This window comes from Limulus polyphemus, unplaced genomic scaffold, assembly GCF_000517525.1.
Source record: "Limulus polyphemus unplaced genomic scaffold, Limulus_polyphemus-2.1.2 Scaffold274, whole genome shotgun sequence".
NCBI classification, from domain to species: Eukaryota; Metazoa; Arthropoda; class Merostomata; order Xiphosura; family Limulidae; genus Limulus; species Limulus polyphemus.
The window spans coordinates 712547-734453 of record NW_013665884.1 but is presented as its reverse complement, the minus strand read 5'-3'; the positions used below and the strand labels follow the sequence as shown (position 1 = coordinate 734453).

The 21907-nt window shown below is 32.0% G+C and overlaps 1 protein-coding gene across 1 annotated transcript in view; it reads right to left on the bottom strand.

Annotated features, from left to right (window-relative positions):
- LOC106456950 (E3 ubiquitin-protein ligase RNF123-like) overlaps positions 1 to 17621 on the bottom strand; it is a 42996-nt gene extending 25375 nt beyond the window's left edge. Inside the window, exons 1-4 of the mRNA XM_022382751.1 lie at positions 17612 to 17621; positions 10276 to 10381; positions 7433 to 7505; positions 3230 to 3291 (exon numbers count right to left, since the gene is read on the bottom strand). Coding sequence (XP_022238459.1) covers positions 3230 to 3253 — 24 coding nt within the window. The 5' untranslated portion in view covers positions 3254 to 3291; positions 7433 to 7505; positions 10276 to 10381; positions 17612 to 17621. The remainder of the gene's footprint in view (positions 1 to 3229; positions 3292 to 7432; positions 7506 to 10275; positions 10382 to 17611) is intronic.
- Positions 17622 to 21907: the final 4286 nt, after the last annotated feature.

The window sequence follows — 21907 nt, the reverse complement described above, 5'->3', positions numbered from 1 at the left end:
CCTTAGAATTCCCATACACTTGTACCAAGGGCACGTCATAAGGGTTCTGCTTGAATGAACATACTTATCAAATTGAGGGTCTGAAATAACTGTCATGGTACCCCCATGCAATGTCTTAACTATATAGAAAGAAACTAGCAAGGAGCTAGCATATGGTACCATTATATGCTAGAATAAATGAATTTAATGGCACTCCACAAATAAACCTTCATAAAAACAGTGTTTAACACTATATATGAAATTTGTTGTTATCATGCCATGGCCCAAAAATCATAGAGGATTGTCAGTAGAGCAGATAGTTTGCATAAAAGCTTTATGTGATGCTGGTTTGACTCTCTGGCAAATTGCTGCAGATTTGAAATGCTCTCCAAACACTGTCAAGTACACCCTAGATCACGAGACAGAGACGGGTAAATTTGAAAATTTTGATTAAATATGTTGCAACAATGCCTGAAAGATTGTCTGCAGTTATTAAAGCAAAAAGGAGGACACACAAAATATTAACTGTTTGCTGAACTCAAGCACTTCCACTGAGTTTCTGTTGTACTAAATATGAAGATTTATAAAATTTTGAAGTTTCACCCATGATTTATCTTCCATTGTTCTTTGAAAGTAGCCTGAAATCTAATTTTTTACTTTGTCCTAACACTTTTGCACAGTACTGTATGTTTGGTGATTTTCTTTGCCCATTCAAGCATTTACTTAGGCTGATATGGTCTAATGCAAATGAAGCCTGAGAAAGCAACTATGCCAGTTAAACAGAACTTAATACAGTCAAGTGAAGAATGATTTAACTAACATATCTCATCTTTGTCCAAAAAGCATTTCCTTTCCTATCATACTTCAACAACATAATCCAAATGAATACAAAATGGTAAAGCAAGCTTTTTGTGAGGTTTAAAAAAATCAGGACTGTAATTGTAGCAGAAGTTATTCACAAACACTTCTTCTTCTAGCAGCATATCCCCAAGCTAAGCTTTTCTTACTTTGTTCCATTCTCTATGAAAATTCCTGCTAAACTGATAGTCTTTTTCATTTTTACAGTTGAAAAGAATGGGAAAATAGCTTTGAAGTAGTGTTTAGATCAGTAATAAAAGAATTATGTGGGTGAGAAAAATACAAAATATAGAAGTAAACAAGAATGAGGAAACTTTTGACAATTTTAAATAAGTTTATTGATGACTATGAAAACAATATTTTGGAAAGCCATTTTCTTCTCAGTAGAAACCCAATAGAGGGCTGTTGCCTGAAACGTTTTCATATTGGTCAATAAACTTATTTTAATTTGGCAAGTGTTTCACCTTGTTGGATTTTTACAATATTATGTTTAGCCTATGACTTTTAAAAGCTGAGATACAGACAGTTACATCACACCATCAAAACTAAAGTTGAGAAATAGTGATGGATAAATACCAATAAAAGTACATTTTTATTCAAGGTACAAGGAAAATTTAGTGCTATTTTGTTCAAACCTATTATAACTTTCCTCCTAGGTGGCTATAAGTGTCATATTATGCTAAAAAAAAATTTAGTAAATTCTCAAACACAAATGATCTCATTAGGGCAGTACTCAAGTCAACCCAAAATCAAATTAAGAAATTGTTAAAAATATTTTTCTGTATAAATTTAAATAAATAAAACTTTTATAGAATAAATTTCAATTCTTAAGCTGTTTTTCTTATTAGGTAAAAATTATTACAAGTTTATTTTCTATAATTTGTCTAATACAATGGCGCAATTGTGCCCAAGAAGCAGACTGCATCATCTGTGGAAAAAAAAAAGAGTTAATTTAAAAAATTAACAGGAAACAAACATTATATGTGTGTGTTTTCTTATAGCAAAGCCACATCAGGCTATCTGCTGTGTCCACATCTTAAAACATATTATGTTAAATGTAAAAAAACTTTAATTCTGTGTGTTAAAAATTTTGGAAAGTTGTTCTAAATCCACTAAAAAGGGTTCTGGAGATTTGGTTTATTAACAAGCTCTTTAGGTAGTGTTAATCACTACTTGAAAGAGCTGTTCAATGGCTACTGTAATTTTCCAAAAATAATACTCATTTCTTTCACTATAACTTATCTAAAGGTTAGGGTGCATATAATACATGGTAACAAATCTAAATGGTAATTTTTATATTCAGTCCAGACCATCTTTTTGACACACATTGTGAACAATAATGCATACTTACTAGCAATTTTGTACTTTGATAGTATGTCATGTTTATTCTCTCTGTTTCTAAGGCATAAATGAGAACTTTCTCCTATTTTCATTCATTTTCAGCATCTTTAAAAATGATCTTTATTTACATGCACTCTTATAAATGTTTAGAAATATAAAACTAGTTAATGCTACATTACGTTTTATATTCAAAACTACAAATTGTTTTTGGTGAAACCTTCAAGGTCTTAGTCAGAATCACTGTCCACAAATAGTTAGTGCATAGTTGGTGTATTTTTAAATCGACCTAATGAAACCAAAGCAGCCCTGTTCTCTTTAAGAACTGTACTTAGTGTCAGTACTTGACCATTAATGTAACTTTGTTGTGATAGACTTTGATTTCACAGTGTATTTTTAAATCAGTCTTATGAAATCAAAACTGCATCTTTGCATACACACATGGAGGAAATGATTCAGAACTACACATATTCCATTGAAACAAAGCTGTTGCAGAATTGCAGAGGACCGTAACTAATGAACAACAGCTGTAAATTGGTTCAATGTTTATTTGCAAAGATGGCAAGCACTAAGGCAAACTCGCTTAAGTTGGCAATGTTACGGATTTTCTAACATTTTGGCAATGTTTATTTGCCACTTGTAAATGAAAAGATAGCAAGCACTATGAAAAAAGTGAAATTAGAGATTATACAGACACTAACATTCTTGTCATCAAAGGGTTACCTTGTCCACAGTATTGCGAAAGTCTAGGTTTGTACTATTTATGGTAATAAGGCAAATTTTACTCTTTTGTTCATAATGCTTAATGCACGTATTATACTTTGGAGCATATTATATTTGGAAAATTACAGTAAGTTACAATCCTATTCATATTTCTTTCTAAATGTATTTTCTTTCACTTCACTTTAATGCCAGGAAGTTATTGTATACTTTATGATAAGTAGTTATAAAATAACTAAAAATAATTACTACACAAGGATACTCTGCTATACCTTCTTAAAAACTTCAAATGTATCACATTACTTATAATGTGGTGAGAAACTAAGTTCTGTACCTGATTTATGTTCTGATAGTCCATCAGTAGATCCAAAATATCCAACTGTAACTTTTCCAGTTCTACAAAAAATTTATACAAATACTTGCAGAAGCTATTTGTCAAAATATCCAATTTTTCAGTATTTTACATGCAAAAACCCATATAACACAAACTATGGTTATTATTTATTTTTACAACATTAATTTATTCACACATCTTCCTTCTTTCTTTAGTTGGTAGATAGCCAAGTTTCTAAAGATGACAGTGAGTAGAATTATATTCTGTTTGAGTATAGCCGATTCCTTTACATGAACTAAATGTTAAGTGGGGCTTCACATTTCTTTCTCACCAAATTAACAATTTTGATGATAAAAGAAGAGAGTACGTCATCTTAAACAGCTTATCTACTGAATAAATGATTAGCATTAATTCCATATTTGCTTCAAATACCTATATAAATACAGGCTCAATATATATGTTGTTTTTAGATCAAACAGATGTCCCTTAGAGTGACAAGATACGACTATAGAATAACAGGAGGTTCAAACAAGATATTTATCACTAGGTAATTCTGAGTTATCTGAGTAACTGAGTTCGTGAAAAGGAAATGAAGAGACTGGGCACAATTGTACAAAAATAGAATGAACAATCATTATTATTTGTAAAAACCCACACAGTGTGTGTGTGTGTGTACTTGCTTGAAACAACATATAATTGCTTTTAAAGGATCTAAACTACTTTATCTGCAAATTGCCTTTGTTGAAATCCAATTCCAGACTGACTAAACCTTACATTACTTAGTTAAATCATAACATCTGATTTACCCAGAGCAACTAGCACTACCCATGTGATTGGTCATTTTCATTCAAAGATAAGGGGGGGTCAAAAATTTGAAGCATAACTTAACATACCAATGAATGGTACTGCTGTCAACATCCATGCACATGGTGCAGCTTTACAGCCATCCCCCCTCCCATCCATCCTCCCATGGGCAAACCAGGTGTTATCTCAAGAGACTGACAAAAACAAAGAGAGCAAGAAAGAAAGCAACTTAACGACTTTCTTGACCACTTGTTATGTGAAAATTTCACATACCTAGAATAAATGACTTCAGAAAATCTTATATTAAAATAAAAAGGTAGAAATTCATGGTATGCTTGCATCTCGCACATACAATCATTTGTTTTATACTTGAAGGACTAAATGTAAGATGTTTTCACCAGTCTTTACTGTAGTGGACTGCATTGTATTTATTGCAGTTACATACACATCTGGTATAAAAGACATACACTGCATCACAGAAGAAAGCATATTCACTAAACTACCTATTTACAAATAGTCAACAATAAATTGGATCATTTAAAATCATAATTCATAATATTTTATATTAATCTATACAAAGTTTTAGGGATAGTAATCCCTTTAATAAATATCTATACAGTTATAAAATATATAGGTTATCAAATATTTAATTATTTTCCACCGCAGTAGATTTTGCACATCTAAGGTACCAGCCTTTGAGAAGCAGCTAATTTAAGGTATTTCTAGCCCATTTGTTTCATTTTTTCATCCTTTTTTGAAAAATAGATATTTGCTACTTTAACATGTCTACTTTCAGTTTCTGCAACACATTTTATCAAAACACCCCTAAATATCCCTCAAAAATGGTACTGAAAATCATAATCCTGATTGAAAATTAAAATCTTCCCTTAGCGACTGCCCTAGCAATGGAATTCATGGCAATTTGCAACCTCTTTGGTGGTAATTTTCTCAATTTTTGTGACACAAACTCAATGCATAATAAAGTGGCTGGTCTTAAAAGGCAATAACAATGCTAAAACTGTTAACTAACTTCAAGTGGACAGTGTTCAACTCCATGTGATACTTCTCTGGCCACTACATCCACTCCTTTGTCTTTTGCAAGTTAAATCCTTCACTGTAAGGTTTTATTTACTGCCAAAAATTTTAAAGAGTTGGATGAATTTTCCTTTCTTTCTACACTGAAGAAATTTAAAAGATAAATAAGAAGAATATCAGAAGAAGAAAACAAAGGTTCCATAGGAACTAGCACATTGACAAGCCAATGCCTAAATATAGTAGAACTGAGCCACATACTACTACATAAGATCAATTTTCAGGATGGAAAATTGTTAAAGTAATGGTGAAACCTTGAAATGATAGCGACTTTAATTTTTAATCACATTTTCCTCCATTCCAGCTTTTTCCCTCCCTAACGGACAAAAACAATTGTAGTTTTGTCAAATTTTCATGGATTTCTACCAATAATTTTTCATACAGAACAGCTTGGAAAATACTACAGGGAATACACCAAAACATGGGTTGTAAAAAGTTACACCCTAACTATAAGAGGTCTGTAACTGGAGGGTTGATTTGTATTGTGGAGAATAAATAATTTTTTGTTTTTCTTTTTTTCTGTGATAGTCTGATATTTGTGATGTTAGGTTCATGCTTTTCCTCTCTTCTTAAGCTTTAAATTGACGTAAGTTAGTTGGGTAGTGTTACTAGTTTTCAAGATATCATGTTTCTAGATAATCTGACATCATTAATATGTGCATACTAATGAAATAATTTGCATAAGTAATTGTAAGTGAATTGTTTTGTATTATTTTCAAGTTCATCAAAGTTTGAGGTCCTAGAATTCAAAACTAGTAATGCATACATCAATGGGCTATAAGCACCTTAACATTCTGTTTCAAGGTGACTGTATTATATGCATCTTACAAAATAAAAATACACATTTCCATACAAAACTAACATACTTCTAGAATCTCAGCCATAAATATTTCATGGAGTATTTAACAGAAACATCACCACTTGTGCTAAACAGACCAAAAGTTAGATATCAAGAGTATAATAATGATACAAGACTTTGTGATATGAATTATCTTCAACAGATCTAACATATTACAGAAAAAAGAAATAGAATAAAATTTAATAATGCTAAAATCACTGAATACGAGCCACACATGTGAATAAAATGCAAAAGTCAGTAAAATCTGGGTACCCTTCTTGAAACTATTAAAACAGTTTATTCAAGTTCAATAGGGTCACAGTGTAGACAAGCAGATGACACATCTTTCTTTATAACAAGAAAACCTAGGAATGAATTCCAGCTTCTACCACCACACACACACACAGTTGTTCTCAGGCCTTCTCTAAAAACAGCAGTATATTGAAAGCCAAAACATACAAACTAATTGGTATTTAGTATATAATGAATAAAACATATATGTAATAACTAATCTGTAATTACGTTTAGGCAATTAACTAACACAGACCAAAAGGTCTGTCTACACATACACCTAGAAACACATGATGGAAAGATTTACCTCAAGAGTTTGGAAGACATAAATTTGATTCTTTCTGAGGACATGAGTCATCTCAGATAATACTCTTTTGAAAATTTCTGCTGCATTTCCCAATTTTATTTCAATAAACAAACAAAAGCTTTACAGCATTTCCTGCTTAATTTAAATTTCAACTTTATACTAATCCACACTAACACTAATAATGTAAAGAAACTACATAAGCACTCTAGGCTTCAAACTAATAAATGTGGTGTAACATTGATTTAATTTACACCACTCACATGCATGATTAACGTGTACACATAAGCAAGGAAACATTCTAAAAAGTGCTTTAATTGTACAAGTCACTTTCGTAAAAGCATGCAGCACTAAATAGATATTTATTAGTTTAAGTTAGTTAATACATTACAGGATGAAATTATCAGAGTGGATATACAAAAGATTTACAATATAATGCTAAGTTAGAAAACTAAACTTTACATTGATTAGATTGTTTAGCCTTTTAGTTTTTATTAGTATATGAAACATTGGTACAAATGTACAGAATTTTATAAGAATTCCCACTCTTAGCTAATAACCCTGGAATTTTATTTATTAGCCAATGAAGGTTAGTAGTAAACTCATGGGTCTAATTGATAATTTTAAATTCCACATTGTTTGTGAAATGTAAAAATCCTGGTATCTAGTAGAATTTTAAAATTTCCATAATACTTGAGTCATTCTTACTATTCTCAGTTCTTTGTGTTTTTGAAATAAAATGTATTAGGTGATAGGTTATAAAAAATATTTTCAATTTTAACAAACTTATACTTTTCAAACAGTTTCATGAAAGTGTTGTATATAACATTATGTATCAATAACACTAAAAACTCATTCTTCTATTGCTACTAACCAGACAAATGTTGTTGAATCTTCAAAAACACATCCTTAAATGGACCACTGTTCACAATGTCATCTGTTGTTGACTGAAAATATTAATATATGAAGTTTTTACTGGTACATCCATCTTCATTTTTACACATGAGACTGCTGTACAAAAAATCTGTATTAATAAACATACAATTCATCAAACTTTAACTGACAAGTAACCTAAGCACAATATTGTACAGTTTTGTTTTTATCATGCAAAGCTACACAATGATCTATCAACGCTTTGTATACCCTGAGTAATTGAACCTCAGATTTTAGTAATGTAAGTCAGTAAATTTACCACTGATCTAACACGGACATATTCTAAGTAACCAATAAGTTGGGACAGTTATCAAGATCTGATGCCATATGAATCTATTAAAAACAAGAGAGACTTATTTGACATATTTTGTAAGTTTAAGGTGGTTAGAAATAAAATTTCAACCTTTTTTTTTTTAGTTATATATGGTAAATCTAGTCTCGTAGTTTGTTGTACTCCAACAAAAGACTCAAGAGAAGTAGTAAAAGACCATTTCTATCTTAAACTGCATGAGATATTTTTATGAATTCCAAAACAAGATATTCAAGTATTAATGGGACACATGACTTTTGAGGTTATTGTTGATCCTGGGGTTGCTCTTGGTAGGTTCAGAACGGGCCTCAGATTTGTAGAATGTTGTGAAGTGAATGGTTTGATTATACATTGTTTTCACAATGAAAAATTCACAACGAAACATGGAGAAGCCCTAATGGTTTAACTGTAAATCAAACAGACCACATAGCCATATTCTGCATGATGTCAGGTCTTTCAGAAGTGCAGTCATAGGAAATACTGATCACTATTTGGTTGTTGCAAATATAAAAGTAAAAATGTACAAAAAACCCCAAACAAATGCATGTACCCTTTAATTCTGTTAAGCTAAAAAATCCAGAAGTAAAAAATGCATTTCAGCTAGATTTACAAAATAGGTTTCAGATACAAGATATCATAAATGATGAACAGGAAGTTAAATAAGAGACTGAATTTAACTTGTGTAACTGCTACAAGCTAAATTTTTGGTTATCATAGAAAACCAAAAGAGAAATGAATGTCTGATGAATCGTGGAAATTAACAGATGAGAAAAAGTAACTGATGATCAAAATGGAAAGTTGCATAGGCACAGGTAGAAGGAACTTTTTAAAGAAAGAAAAGGCAAAAGAAGTTCAAAGAACTGATAGAAAAATCATATGTAGATATTACTACCAGAAAGCAGAACAAGCAGCCAACAGAAGAGTTCAGAAAATTATCTATAAGTCAGTCAAACAAGTATGAGAAAACAAAAGTAGATACGAATGATATAATTAAGGATGAGCATGACAATAAAAGTAAAAAAGGACAAAGATATTTTCAAGATATACTGAATGTAAATGATCCTGCATATCTAAATAATTTTCATCAAGAAGAATTACATGAAGAGGTACTTTTCAATATAACATTCATAGACAGAGAAGTAGATGTTGAGGCAGTTAAGAGATGTAAGAATAATAAAAGTCCAGGAAATTATACCATGACTGTAGAACTGTTGAAAGCATCAGGAGAAAAGATTGGATTAGCAAAACTCAATGATCTGATTACGTTTGTCTGGGAATTAGAGCTGTCCCACTGATTGTAAAAATGGAATCATTGTTAAAATATTCAAGAAAGAATATTTGTCTCTGTGTAATAACTGGAGGGGAATTACATTACTATCTGTCCCAGAAAAAGTTTTGAGTATGATTTGATGAGAGGGATGAAAGATGCCACAGAAGCTTTCTTGAGAGAGCACAAGCAGGTTTTATGGCTGGTAGAGAATGAGTTGACAAGATCTTTGTTCTCAGAAACATCACTGAACAATGTGAGGAATGACAAAAAAAACCTTGTGTTGAATTTTATTATTTTTAAAAAAGCCTTCAACTCTGTACACAGAAAAATCAATATGGTGTATACTTCAATATTATAGATTCCCTGAAAAAATAATTAATGAAATAAGTTTTAGAATATGATAAAAGTTTATGTTTGTTATGTCATGACACACAAACAATTGCTAGAATGACTGAAGCACTGGCATATGAAGCTCAAAAAGTTGGTTTAACTATTAACACTGATAAGACAAGAACAGTGAGATTAAAGACAAATGACTTGGATCAGGTAGTTGTGAAGGGAAAGGTAACGGAGGATGTGAAAAACTTTACATATCTTTACATAGTATAGTTAATGTGGATGGAGATATATGCAAGGAAGTACAGACAAGATTGGGAAAACATGAGCTGGTTTTAGAAAATTTAATAGAATATGGAATAATGCATATTTAACTTAAGATGAAGCTTAGGTTGTTCAATATCTTGGTTCTTCCAGTTTTGTCATAAGGCTGTGACACATGGAAAGGACTAGAGGAAACTGAGCTTAGATTGAGAAATAATTGTTTAATAAAAATAGGGTGGTTTGATGATAAAAGAGAAGTGGACAACAATCAGTCATAGAAAAGCTCAAGTTCTTTGGATGGAGATACTATGAACATGTTCTAAGAATGAAGGAGAATAGACTGTCAAAACAAGCAATGGGCTGGAGGCCAACTGGAAGAAGATGCAGAGGAAGACCAAAAGATTGCTGGTGTAGGATAATAGAGAGGGGTATGAGAAATCAAGACCTAAACAGAACAGAGGCTGAAGAATGGGCAGAAGACCAAGCATAGTGAAGATGCTTTACAGTTGTCCTATGGACCATTTTAGGTCTGGGAATGACTGATAATGAAGACAACATATATTGGTAATATATATGAGTATTACTTAAGTTATTTAGTACTTACTTGTTCTGTAAAACTAAACTGCACACCACAGAAAGTTTCTTCCAGAATTCTGTTATCAAGTTGTCTTGTATCAAATATCAATGGAAGTTTAATTTTGTCAAATGTACTTTAGTTAAGGAAATTGACAATGGGTTTTCTTTGACATATGGAAATAAATAAAAAAACATGAATTCTGATGAAACTAAGAAAAATGTAAAAACAGAGCAGAAAAAGTACCAGTTAATCTATATATCACAACTATAACTCCATTCAACATTTTCATAAGAGTTACCAATCAATCAAAATAACTGTTCCAGTTTATCTTCTACTTTTATGAGGCAACCTAAGTTGTAACAACACTCTTTCATAACATCATCTGGATTTACCAATCGAACCAAATCAATTACAACACCACTATCAAGTTTATTACCTGGTTTATCTACCTATCTATACCCCATTATAAAAGCATTGTTAATTATCTCCCAAACGTTTTAAGAAAAACAAATTATATTTTTGAAAAGAAATATCTTATTAAATGCATTTAAATATTAAAAATTTTAAACAATCATAAAATAAGAGCAGTTCATCTTCTACAAAAGAAAATATTCACACCTTTACAATAATCAGTGTTCACAACAGCTTATTTCGTGCATTCATTACAAGCAACTTAAGTATTCCATCTCAAATTTGTTGATTTAGCCAATGATGAAAAGCTAAAATAACACAATAACTTAGAATCCTTTTATCCATGCTTGAAATCGAAATAAGGAAAATTAAAACCCACTTATCTTTTCCATCAAAAGAGTTAAATAATTTTTAGAAAAGAATAACAACATTTGATGTAACTAAAGTAGTCCTAAAATTGGAAATGTTAGAACATAATACCACTGTAATTCTATTTTTCTGGGTGTACAAATACAAGTTTTTGTCTTAACTTTGTGTGTGAATTATTCAAAAACCATGTAAAAAAATCTCAAACGAACAAAAAAGTACAGTTTCTTATAATTAACTCAGAAACAGTGAACTGAATTTTTATTTCACTCCTGGTCTACCAAGTCACTTAAATTATAACACCGTTGTGATTTATCTAATTTTATAAAGTCCCTGACATATAACAATGTTGGGACTTATCTAATTTACTTGGTGATCCTTCATTTAAGTTCCTTCCAAGTATAATGAACTGGTCATCAGTAAGTAGAAATGTATGTTTAACTCATTGTTGGTTTAGTGGTGTGTTGGTTGAAACAGGTATAATGAGCTGAACCTCAGTCAGTAGAAAAGTATTTGTAACTCCTTGTTGGTTTGGTGGTGTGTTGCTTGAAACAGATCTATTAAAATTTGGCATAACCATTGCAAGTTTTTTGAACTACTGACAGCAGTAAAAACAATTATCATTCTAATGGTTTTTAAAGCTGGAACTTCCTTTCTAAGTTTGATGTTTTTTGACTCTTGATACACACCATTTCCAACTTTTCATATGTTTTACTAGCAATATATTGTTTTAGAAGCTGCTAATTAAAGAAAGGTAGATTAAATGAATGATTAGGTTAATAATTAGAAGTTTGATCTCACAATATAACAAAGTGAGAATGGGAAAAGAACCTGGAATGAAAAGTCTTTAATGGTGTAAATCACAGTCTATGTGAAGGTTAGCATATACTTAATATTTAATTTTTAAAAAATAATTTTTAAATAAAGCTAATAGTTTTAGATAGCGTACATGGGTATGTGACATTAAAACCTTTAAGTACACCAACATTCTAAGAGTGTGAGTTATATATGAGCACATAAATAATGTATGGCTGTTTGAGTACGTAACTGGTAAAATAAATTCCTTCTAATAAAATACATGGGATTGGTAAATGTAGCCAAATATTTGACTTAAATCCTTGTAAAATTAACTGAAAAGTCAAGTTCAACTTGTAGCATTGATTGGTTACAGCCTGAAGAAATGGAGCAGTTTCTGGAGCACGTGTTTTATGCCCTTGTTTCGGCTTACCGATTTTCTCCTGTCAGTCTCGAGTTTAATCAACAGAAGCAAGCTTTATCTCTAATATTAGCCATCCTTCAGCATCAAGCAACACGCCAGTACCTTTTAGGATCTTCTTTATATCTTTTAGAAAGTGGTTGTAGATTTAAACAGTTTGCAGTGTTAATACTGTTTATAGTTATTGAGTGATCTGAAAAATAACCTTTTCTTCTAAGCCTCACCTTTTGTATCTAACAGTTTAATGTTAAATCAAGTAAATAATCTCTCTTTTCATATTATTTAATCTGACTAAGAACAAGACATATTAAACAGTTGAGCATATGACATAAAGCCTCAAGAATTCACCAGAAAAAATATTTTCAGTTGAGTGTATGGAAAGATAGTTTTAACTTCAACTACGAATTAGTGAGACTTAACAAAGCAGAAGAAAAAACTCATTTTACTCCTATCCACAACCATTCAATATTAGCATATAGACTAGTTCACATTTCTCTTAAATAATGTGATAAAAGTTACAATGGTAATATGGGCAGTGACCTACTACTTACAACAAATGCAAGCTTGAACTAATGTAATTTTAGATGTTTTATTTTACTGTATTTTGATGGGCTAAGCTAAGAAGTTTATAATTTTTACATTTTAATTATCTTTGTTATTAAAAAATAAATAAGAACATAAAAACAAGGATTTTTAGTATTCACTGCATACTCAAGCCATTTGCATTTGTGTAAAAAAATTTTACGTTCTCCTCTAAGCTTTGTTAAGTATCACAAACTTGCGTGTCCAAACAAAAGTTCACATAGGTTTTAAATATGCAACTTAGAACCCAAAAAACATATCAGACACAAGAAAAGAATATCCCAAAACTACTATTTATCCAGTTTTCTAAGTAAATTATAAGTAGGTTCAAAAAATTCTGCTTCTGTTCAGAGCACCAATTCTGATCAATACAAATCAATCAGTTCTCACCGATTAATGTCTCATGGCAGGGAAATTAAACACTGAGTTGTAAGATTAACGAATAGAAGGATCTAATCTTTCTATTCATTATAAACATACCCATCAACTATATAAAGTTGATTAGCAAACAATCTTGTAAGTCAAAAAGAAAGAAGAGGCAGCAACATGTCCACCAGGGTGGTTTGTGTGTGGGGGACTCCCTATTAGAAAGCAATGCCCCCCAGCAGCTCCCTATCTAAAAGTTTATTACCATCTTAATTTCAAAAAAGAAATATCTAATTTCTCCACTTCAAAATTTCCTAACTTCTAAAAATAGGCTGCTGCAGTTTCCAACTAATTAAAAACAAAAACTGTATGTAACTAATAGCAAGAATCTAAAATATGAACCTCCTATCATTTTTATTTGTTGAAGTATCAATACATTTGTCAAACCAACCAGAGAAGCCTCTCCCTCAGTGGATTTTATAGGATTTTTTTATTTGGGAGGGCAGAAGGGGGCATAGAGTTGAGGTGGGACTAAAGGGGGGGGGGCATTGTTATTAAATACAAAAGAAATTGGCTTTTTTGTCTTTAAGAAGTCTATATATATATTCTTTTTTAATTATCAAAAACTGAAATTACTTCAGACTCTTTGCAAAGCTTTGTGGTGGTCTGATGCTGTTTCAAACTATCATTAAACCCACCCCTTAGGTCTCACCTTATTGGACATCCTTTTTTTGGTTTGATTAACATTGTATGACTACCCATCCCATCCAAAAACAAAGTAATACTTTTGTTTTGGTGGGAGTCACAATATGGGTACAATTTTAAAATCTTTATAAAGACCGGTGTATTAACTCTTTCTGTTTGATTGAGTTGAAGTGCTTGTATTATAACTCTTTACTTTGTGGGACAGTGGATTTACAATGCTAAAATCAGGGGTTTGAGTCCCTTTGGCAGATACAGTAGATAGCTGTGATGGCTTTGTTATAAGAAAACATACGCTTGTTGCATTTAAAGCTTAATTAAACAACTTTATTATCAATGTATGTCAATAGCTTGGCATAATCAATATTTTTATATTTTCTAAGTTTACAGTTCTGTTTATAATGTAAGGAAATATGCAACAGACTCTTGACACTTTAGGAGGTATTACACAAATATTATTGCTTTCTATACTCTATTCTTCAACTTTCTACAGTACTGTTTGTGAATTTTAAACAAAAAGATTGATGAATGTTAATGCCTAAACAAAAATTATTTTCAAACAAATATCATGAAATATGAATGTAATATTAAATACACAAGGTCTTAGATGAGAAAATATTAGAATTCTAACCTCCAACAATGTCCACAAAATATCTAGAAGAGCAAAAAGTTTGTCTTGTCCATTTTTAGCAAGTCTAAATATAAATGGTATTAGACATGCCTCCACTACATATGATGAAACCTAGATAAAAATGTAAACAGTGTATAGCAGTGATAACAGAAAATTCACATAATTTTAAAATTAATATGATTTCCTTATCACTTTATTCTATCGACAATATTTTCCTTCCAAAATTTCCTTAATCTATTAAATCAATACCTCTAAAACATAAAATGCAAGTCAACTTGTGATTGTTTGTCATTCATTTTATACAAAATTAACAAGACTTTAACTACAGTAGAGTCAAGTCAATTTTTGGTTAAATCTTTTTTGTACTGTATACTTCCTATTACATGACAGTAGAGAAACAGCCTTAAATCATACTGACAATAATATTGGGATTAAAGAAGGCTCTCATTGATTAACAGTTTTATATATTTCAGCTTAGAGGTATTTAAATAACTAAAGTTCTTGAGTACAGTACTGTAACAAATAGCACATATATTTACACATACAGGCACACTAAATCTTACCAACAATGGACCAAGCTCTCTAATTACTGGTGCTGCAACAAGAAGTACGTTTTTCTCTGAGAGTGGAAAGGCTGAAGCATCACTGTCAAGCTGAAAATCATAAAACATGAACAATATTAATATAGAAATGAAACTATATATGGATGATAACACATACATGTAGATGACTGATCATACACCAGTTAATTTTAATCACACATGGTATATAAGTTTTAAGTTCTTAGTTTTATAAGGCAATATAACAAAAAATCCTGAACTTCTCTTAATGTGAGAAATGTGATATTTTTTCTCTAGGCATCCTCTCTTCTCTAATTTATTCATCACCCCTCCAGCAAGTATGAATTTTAACATAAATTACTCACTATAATATCATCATCGCTCTGACAAAGCATTATTTTATTAGCCTACAATCTTGTTTGATTACAAGCTTCGTTAACCATGGGAGAGATATTATATGTGGACTACTTTACCAGGCATAGTGTTCACCAATTATTACTGTATATTACTGTACTACCAATATGTATGTGAAACAAAACTGTCTTGTCAAGATGGCAGAGAATGTAAGCACGTTGTATTTGCATGCATGTTTTGTATAATACACTGAAGTTAAAAAAGCCATGTTACACCTTTTAAAAATGTTATTTAAGAGTGGACCAAAATTTTTCAGGAACACATATCCCCATAATACACGTAAAGACTGTGTTGCTTAATTTCATTCCAGATGCAAGTTCCACTTTCTAGGAACACATCACAATGTATAACGAGAACCCCCTGTACTTAAAATAGTACACTTTAAATATGAGAGAAATCTATTACTCATATGTACAATTTTGTCAGCATGCAATGCATTTACAAGTAACCTAGGTTGCTTTACAGCTGCCTTGTGTTTCTAATAGTATGTAATGCAATTCTTAACTGACTATTGCATATCTAATGTTTGTAGATAAAGAAATTCTGATTCTTATACTGTTTCATTTTACCATACTTAATCTTGTTACCCCAACTTTCAAATACCTTACCCAACAGTCTATATATAACAGACAAAAATGTTCTACATGATTCAGAACTTTTTATCATTGCAAAATCCAAGTTAGACAATACATCTTGAAAACTGTTTTCTCCATCAATGGTTGCAAATGGATAGCTTAGTTAAAGTCTACATGTACCTAGCAACTTGCAATAGTTTCTTATATCTTACAAAACACAGGCTCAGCTAAAATTTACACAAAGGGTAAACTTATGATATATTTTTAGATATCTATATGTATGTACAGGGAAAAGAAATATATAAATTTCCTCCTTCTATCTTGTTCAAGTCCTTCACACAAAACAAAATTAATGTTATGGGAACTACAAAGACTGATATCTCAAAGAAATATTCCATTACAACTATGAACTTTGTTGTTTTATTTGACAAAGTGCATCATTTTACTACAACTTTTAAGTCTTGGCTGTATCTACTTTTTGTGGCAGAATTACAAATAAATGAATAACAGCAAGGAAAACATTCTAGGACTAAATCAAATTCAACAAATCCAAAACTGACTATAACCTTGTTTTCTAAAAACTGGAGGACCACTTTCTCTACCCAACACAAAAGTCGTTGGCACTTCATTACTTCTGGCTCTGGTACACTTTGTAAAGGCTGATATCCAGGAACTTGATACCGGAATGGGCGAGCTCCGAAATTGGCAATCAAGTTTTCACTGAAAGCTAGGCTTACAGCTGGAAAATAGGCAATGCCGGGTCCCATTCTAACACAGTTGAAAGCTTCTCCTAGACTCACACCATTCCTGAAACATGATGTAGTGATTAAGTAAGACATTCTGTGAAAATTTTGATCCAATCATAAGCAATATTAATGTCATGTAACATTCATTAATGAACAAACATAATTATAGCAGAAGCCTATTTAGTTAAATATCACACAAATGAAACAAGTTTCAAGTTATTCTATGACTATTACACATATACGATAAATTCATATTTTTAAAAAAAGATATGGCTTAAGTATAAAATTAAATAATTAATGCTGAGAAGTTGATAAAGAATTCAAAATTAACTAAATGATAGTTGAAATATATGTACCATTATTTTGGTTTAGAATAGATGGTAATATTACAAAATGTTATGTGACTAGGTGAATAGCAGGATGGGAAGAATTATAATAGTTGAAAGCTAAGTGGTGTAGACATGAACAATTAGTAGAGGGAAAGGCACACACAAGTGATAAGTGATTTATAGTTAAAAATACAACTTTCTAAACAACACACTTAATGGAGAAAAGTCAACATGTATACTTTAAAATCATTCAGTAAAAATCCTGGAGTGAGGTGAATAGTTCAATGTGCATGTGTAGTATATTTAAGCTACCAATGTTACACTCAAAAATGTACTCTATTTAAATCAACTACTTAGTTTCCTACAACATTTGGTGACTCTAACCTGGAAAGGTAATGACAGTTCTAATCCAATTAACCATATGTTCAACTAATTTCAACCAACAACAACACAGCAACTATCGACAAGAATGATCCTAAAACTTTTTATGTAACCTGCTTTTAATTGTTTAAAGTGTATTGTGTTACATGGTATAATTGAAAATACACATCAAAAAGATATTTATATGAATTGAGAGAACTGTGAACTACAACTTGCTCCTGAATTAGAATACAAATTATATTTGTAGAAAACTAATGAGACTTTAACCTAAGCTGTGTTAGTCACAAAACAACCAATTTATTTTTATAGCAAAGAAGAACAATTTATACACATATGTTTAACTTCAAACAATATGGACTTTAGTCAGATATATCATAATTTCCTTTAAACAGAATACAAATGGAAAAACAACATAATCATAAATTTTAATCTTAGCTTTTACTTTGAAACCATGAAAAACAAAACATTCTTTATGGTGTTCTCAATGTTGGTGCCTGCTCTTCAACCATAACCACTATTGCACACTATTTTGATTCATCAAATAAAATCCACAATATTATCAAAACAACTGTTTTGATTTTACATCTATCACTGATGCCTTGAAAATGACAGTAATTGAAATAAACCATGTACTTTCAACATTAACTTTCCTTTATAAGCAATTAGTGCTACATACTAGAGATTGGCAATACAACACCAGTATGAAGTATTGGTAAAAACTGTAAACCACAAATCTTGGACAATTTTGAATTTTTTCTAATAAAAAAGGGGGGTCTTATGGATGACAGTAAGTCAGTATGTAAACTACATATGCAAAAAATATTGACTAAAGGAGGAAACACAAGTAACATGTGAAATCATTTAATGTTAAAGCAACCAAACAAACACAGCAAACTTCTAAAAGCATCTCTCTCTCTGGAACTTGCGTGAGTAAGAAAACAGAGAGTGAAGCAGCTCTTCGAGTACTCCAATTCTACATTTATATGAAACACAGTTTAGTATAGTAGTTATTCAATTTGGATAGAAGATCAAGAACCTATTTACATAGTAAAAAAAAAGAGAATGTAAACACTGGATTTCATACTTGATCAATATTACCAACTTTCTAGTCATAAATTTTTCAAAGAAAATGAAATTCCATCAATGAGCAATGGAATAAAGCATAACATCAAATGTTCTCTGCACAAGCTCACTGTTCTTCATACTAATGTGAGCTCTGACAAATAAACACAATCACTTATATCAGTGTAACAGTTCCCTATATTATTGATCACTGGCAACTGTGTTTTCACTATATGGAATACTTAACATCCACCATATGCCAGCAAATACTTTGAAGAGAGTACTTGAGAAGCTGAATTAATCAGCTAATAAAATAATCATGTCCTGATTGTTAATGGCTTCAATGCATTGAGAATATAGAACCTATACTTTGTCGTGGGAAAGGTGATATCAGACATGTCTAAAGCAATATCTTAGCTAAGAAGAATCATTTCTGCTTTTGGAAAATCTTGGAAAACTTTTTCTTTAATTAAACACAAAAAAGCTTTTGCCCTGCTAAAGCATAACCTGATTAGTGATGTACTAACCAGATAGGGTTCTACCTTAGGAACAGTGGACAAGTACATTAAGCAACAACAAGCAACAATATTAATGACTCTGGCTGAAGACCGTAAGAGTTGTTATTTAGAACCCAAAGTTGAAACAATGAAGATTCTTGAACAAGCATCTTTTTTCAACAATCACAAGAAACTATTGTATCATCTTCTTTGTACTGTTTTGGATGGAGTTATTGATGAGTTTTCAAAAACAGAATCAGGTAACCTCCAAGTGTTCAAGCAATTCAAAATCATTGAGATGTGAAAACAAGGTCATTCCTTGACCCCAAGAATCAAATAGCTTCATCTGAAGAATTTTGAAACTATGAAGATGATGATGAGAAGTGAGAGTAAAGATATCTAAATTTCAAGCATGCCCTCCCCTAAAGATGGTTTTTCTAAAGAAGGTGCTAACAAGAAACATAAACTATCCTTTAAAGAGATCATGGAGAAGCTTGGAATATTGAAAATATTCCCTCCAACAGAAATAAAAAATAATACTAATAGACTAACAAAATAACTGAAAGTTTTTTTTGCTTTGCATTATGCAGATGAAGTTGATCTGCAAAGTCAGATGTGGTCAAATATTTAAGGGTGTAGTCAAAAACACTCAGAAGAGGGAACTGCCAGATCATGTAAGTAATGAGATAGAACAGTATTATGAGTAGTCCACATACTAGTCTGCGCAATGTCTTCCAGAGGGAAATTCAACCAGTCAGCTAATGACATAGAAATATGACAAATCTGGTGAGATATGACATGCAAAAGATTCCTCTCCTGTACCAATAATCCATTATAGGCCATGAGAATCAATTTACAAAGCTACCTCATTAGGGTAATGGGAGATAAATCATGGGAAATAGAAGGATTCCAATGAATGAACAATTGATTCCTACTACCTCAAAATGAGTTAGTATGAGCCACATAACACTTGAGGGCTGTAACAGGACATAACAAACTATCAGGATCAGAGCTGTCATTAAGGTGAGAAATGCCTGCAAATGGATTGGTGAGAAGGATCTTTCCCCTTCCCTGGCTGCCAGTCTTGGGAAGAAAAGACCCATCAGGGTAAAGCAGAACAAACATGGAATGATAAAAGAGTCTGTTGCACATGGATTGCAAACAACTCTGACGATGTCCATAAGCCAACAACAACAAAAAATACAATTTAAGAGAAAGATGAAAAAAAGGGGTCAAAGGGATGATGAGACAATGCATTTCAAGCAACTGGAAAATCACAATTCAGTAATTGAAAAGGTCATTTAGGTTGAAGAATACGAAAGGATTTGAGTAGATCTGATAGTACTGAAGATTCAAAAACCTTCCAATATATGGAATATCAAAAAATAGTGGATAAGGATGCCTTATATAAATCCACCAAAGATGAAGCAAGACTCCTCTCAAAAACTCAAGTCATAAAATGGGATATGGTAGATACTTTAGGATGAAGAGGGTTTAAATTTCATTTAATACACCATTGACTATAAGTATTCTATTTCCGTTGATAAATGGCTGTGGTTGGCCTACGGAGAGATTTAGTTATATACAGAGAAACCTTAGAAGTTAAACTCTTATGTCGGGCAAAGGACTGCATAACATCCAAGCATGAAGATTTATTTTCCGAACATCTGGGTGGAAAATGTCTGATCGAGGTTTTCTCAAAAGAAACTGTCAATGTGGAAGAGGTAGAGGTGGATATTCCTGTAGATTTTGAAGAAGCGAAAACCATGTTTGAGCTGGCCAATATGGTGCAACCAAGAGAACCCGACAAGGAGTGGAACGAACCGTAGTCAGAACCTGGAGCAATAGCCGAATCAGGGGAAAGGCATACAGATGTAAACCTGTCCAGTCCTGACTGAATGCATCTACTGCCAATGCTTAAGGATGAGGTATCAGAGACCAAAACAACTGCAGTTGAGAATTCCAATGAGTCGCAAAGGCATCAATCATTAGAAACCCAAACTGAGAGCAAATCCACTGAAAAACCTCATGACGTAGCATCCATTCCATCAGAAGAATCTGGTTAGGTTGAGACAAGTAATCTGCAATTAAATTCATCACTCCTGGAACATAACACGCTAAAAGACTGATATGATAGTAATAAGCACAGTAGAGAAGATCCAAGGAACAAAAACAAAGGTCTCAAGAATGTGTGCCTCCTTGACGAGAAATGTGACATACCACAGTGGAATTGTCAAAATGGATCATGACAATTTTTCCCTTCAAGAGAGACAGACCTTGAACCATTGCCCAGTGTACTACAAGGAGTTTGAGAACATTGATATGGAGGGTAGACTCGTCTTCCATCCAAATACCCTCGAACTCCTCACCTTGAATATAAGCTCCCCATACCTGAAGAGATGCATCTGTGAACAGATGGATCTCGGGACAAGGTGGTGGAATAGGTACTCCAATAGTAATGTTGTTCTGATCCAACCACCATTCTCAATCAACGATGTTGCTCCTGAGTAATGAGACAGGATAATCTAAAGGATCGGAATGCATAATCCATTAGTCATGCAGTGGTCACTGAAGGGACCTCATATGTGCTTGTCCCAAAGGAATGAGAGGCTTGAGGGATGCCCCCATCCCCAAAAGAGAGAGAACCATCTGTGCAGTAGGAGAAGGACACATAAGTAAAAGCCTGATAGCTCTTTCCATGGCTTGAAGCCTGATAGGGGTTGGTTGAACATGACTTAAGTGAGTATTGAAACACACACCCAGATGGACAAGATATTGCATCTGTGACAAAACAGATTTCTCCAGTCTGAAAAGGAAGCCC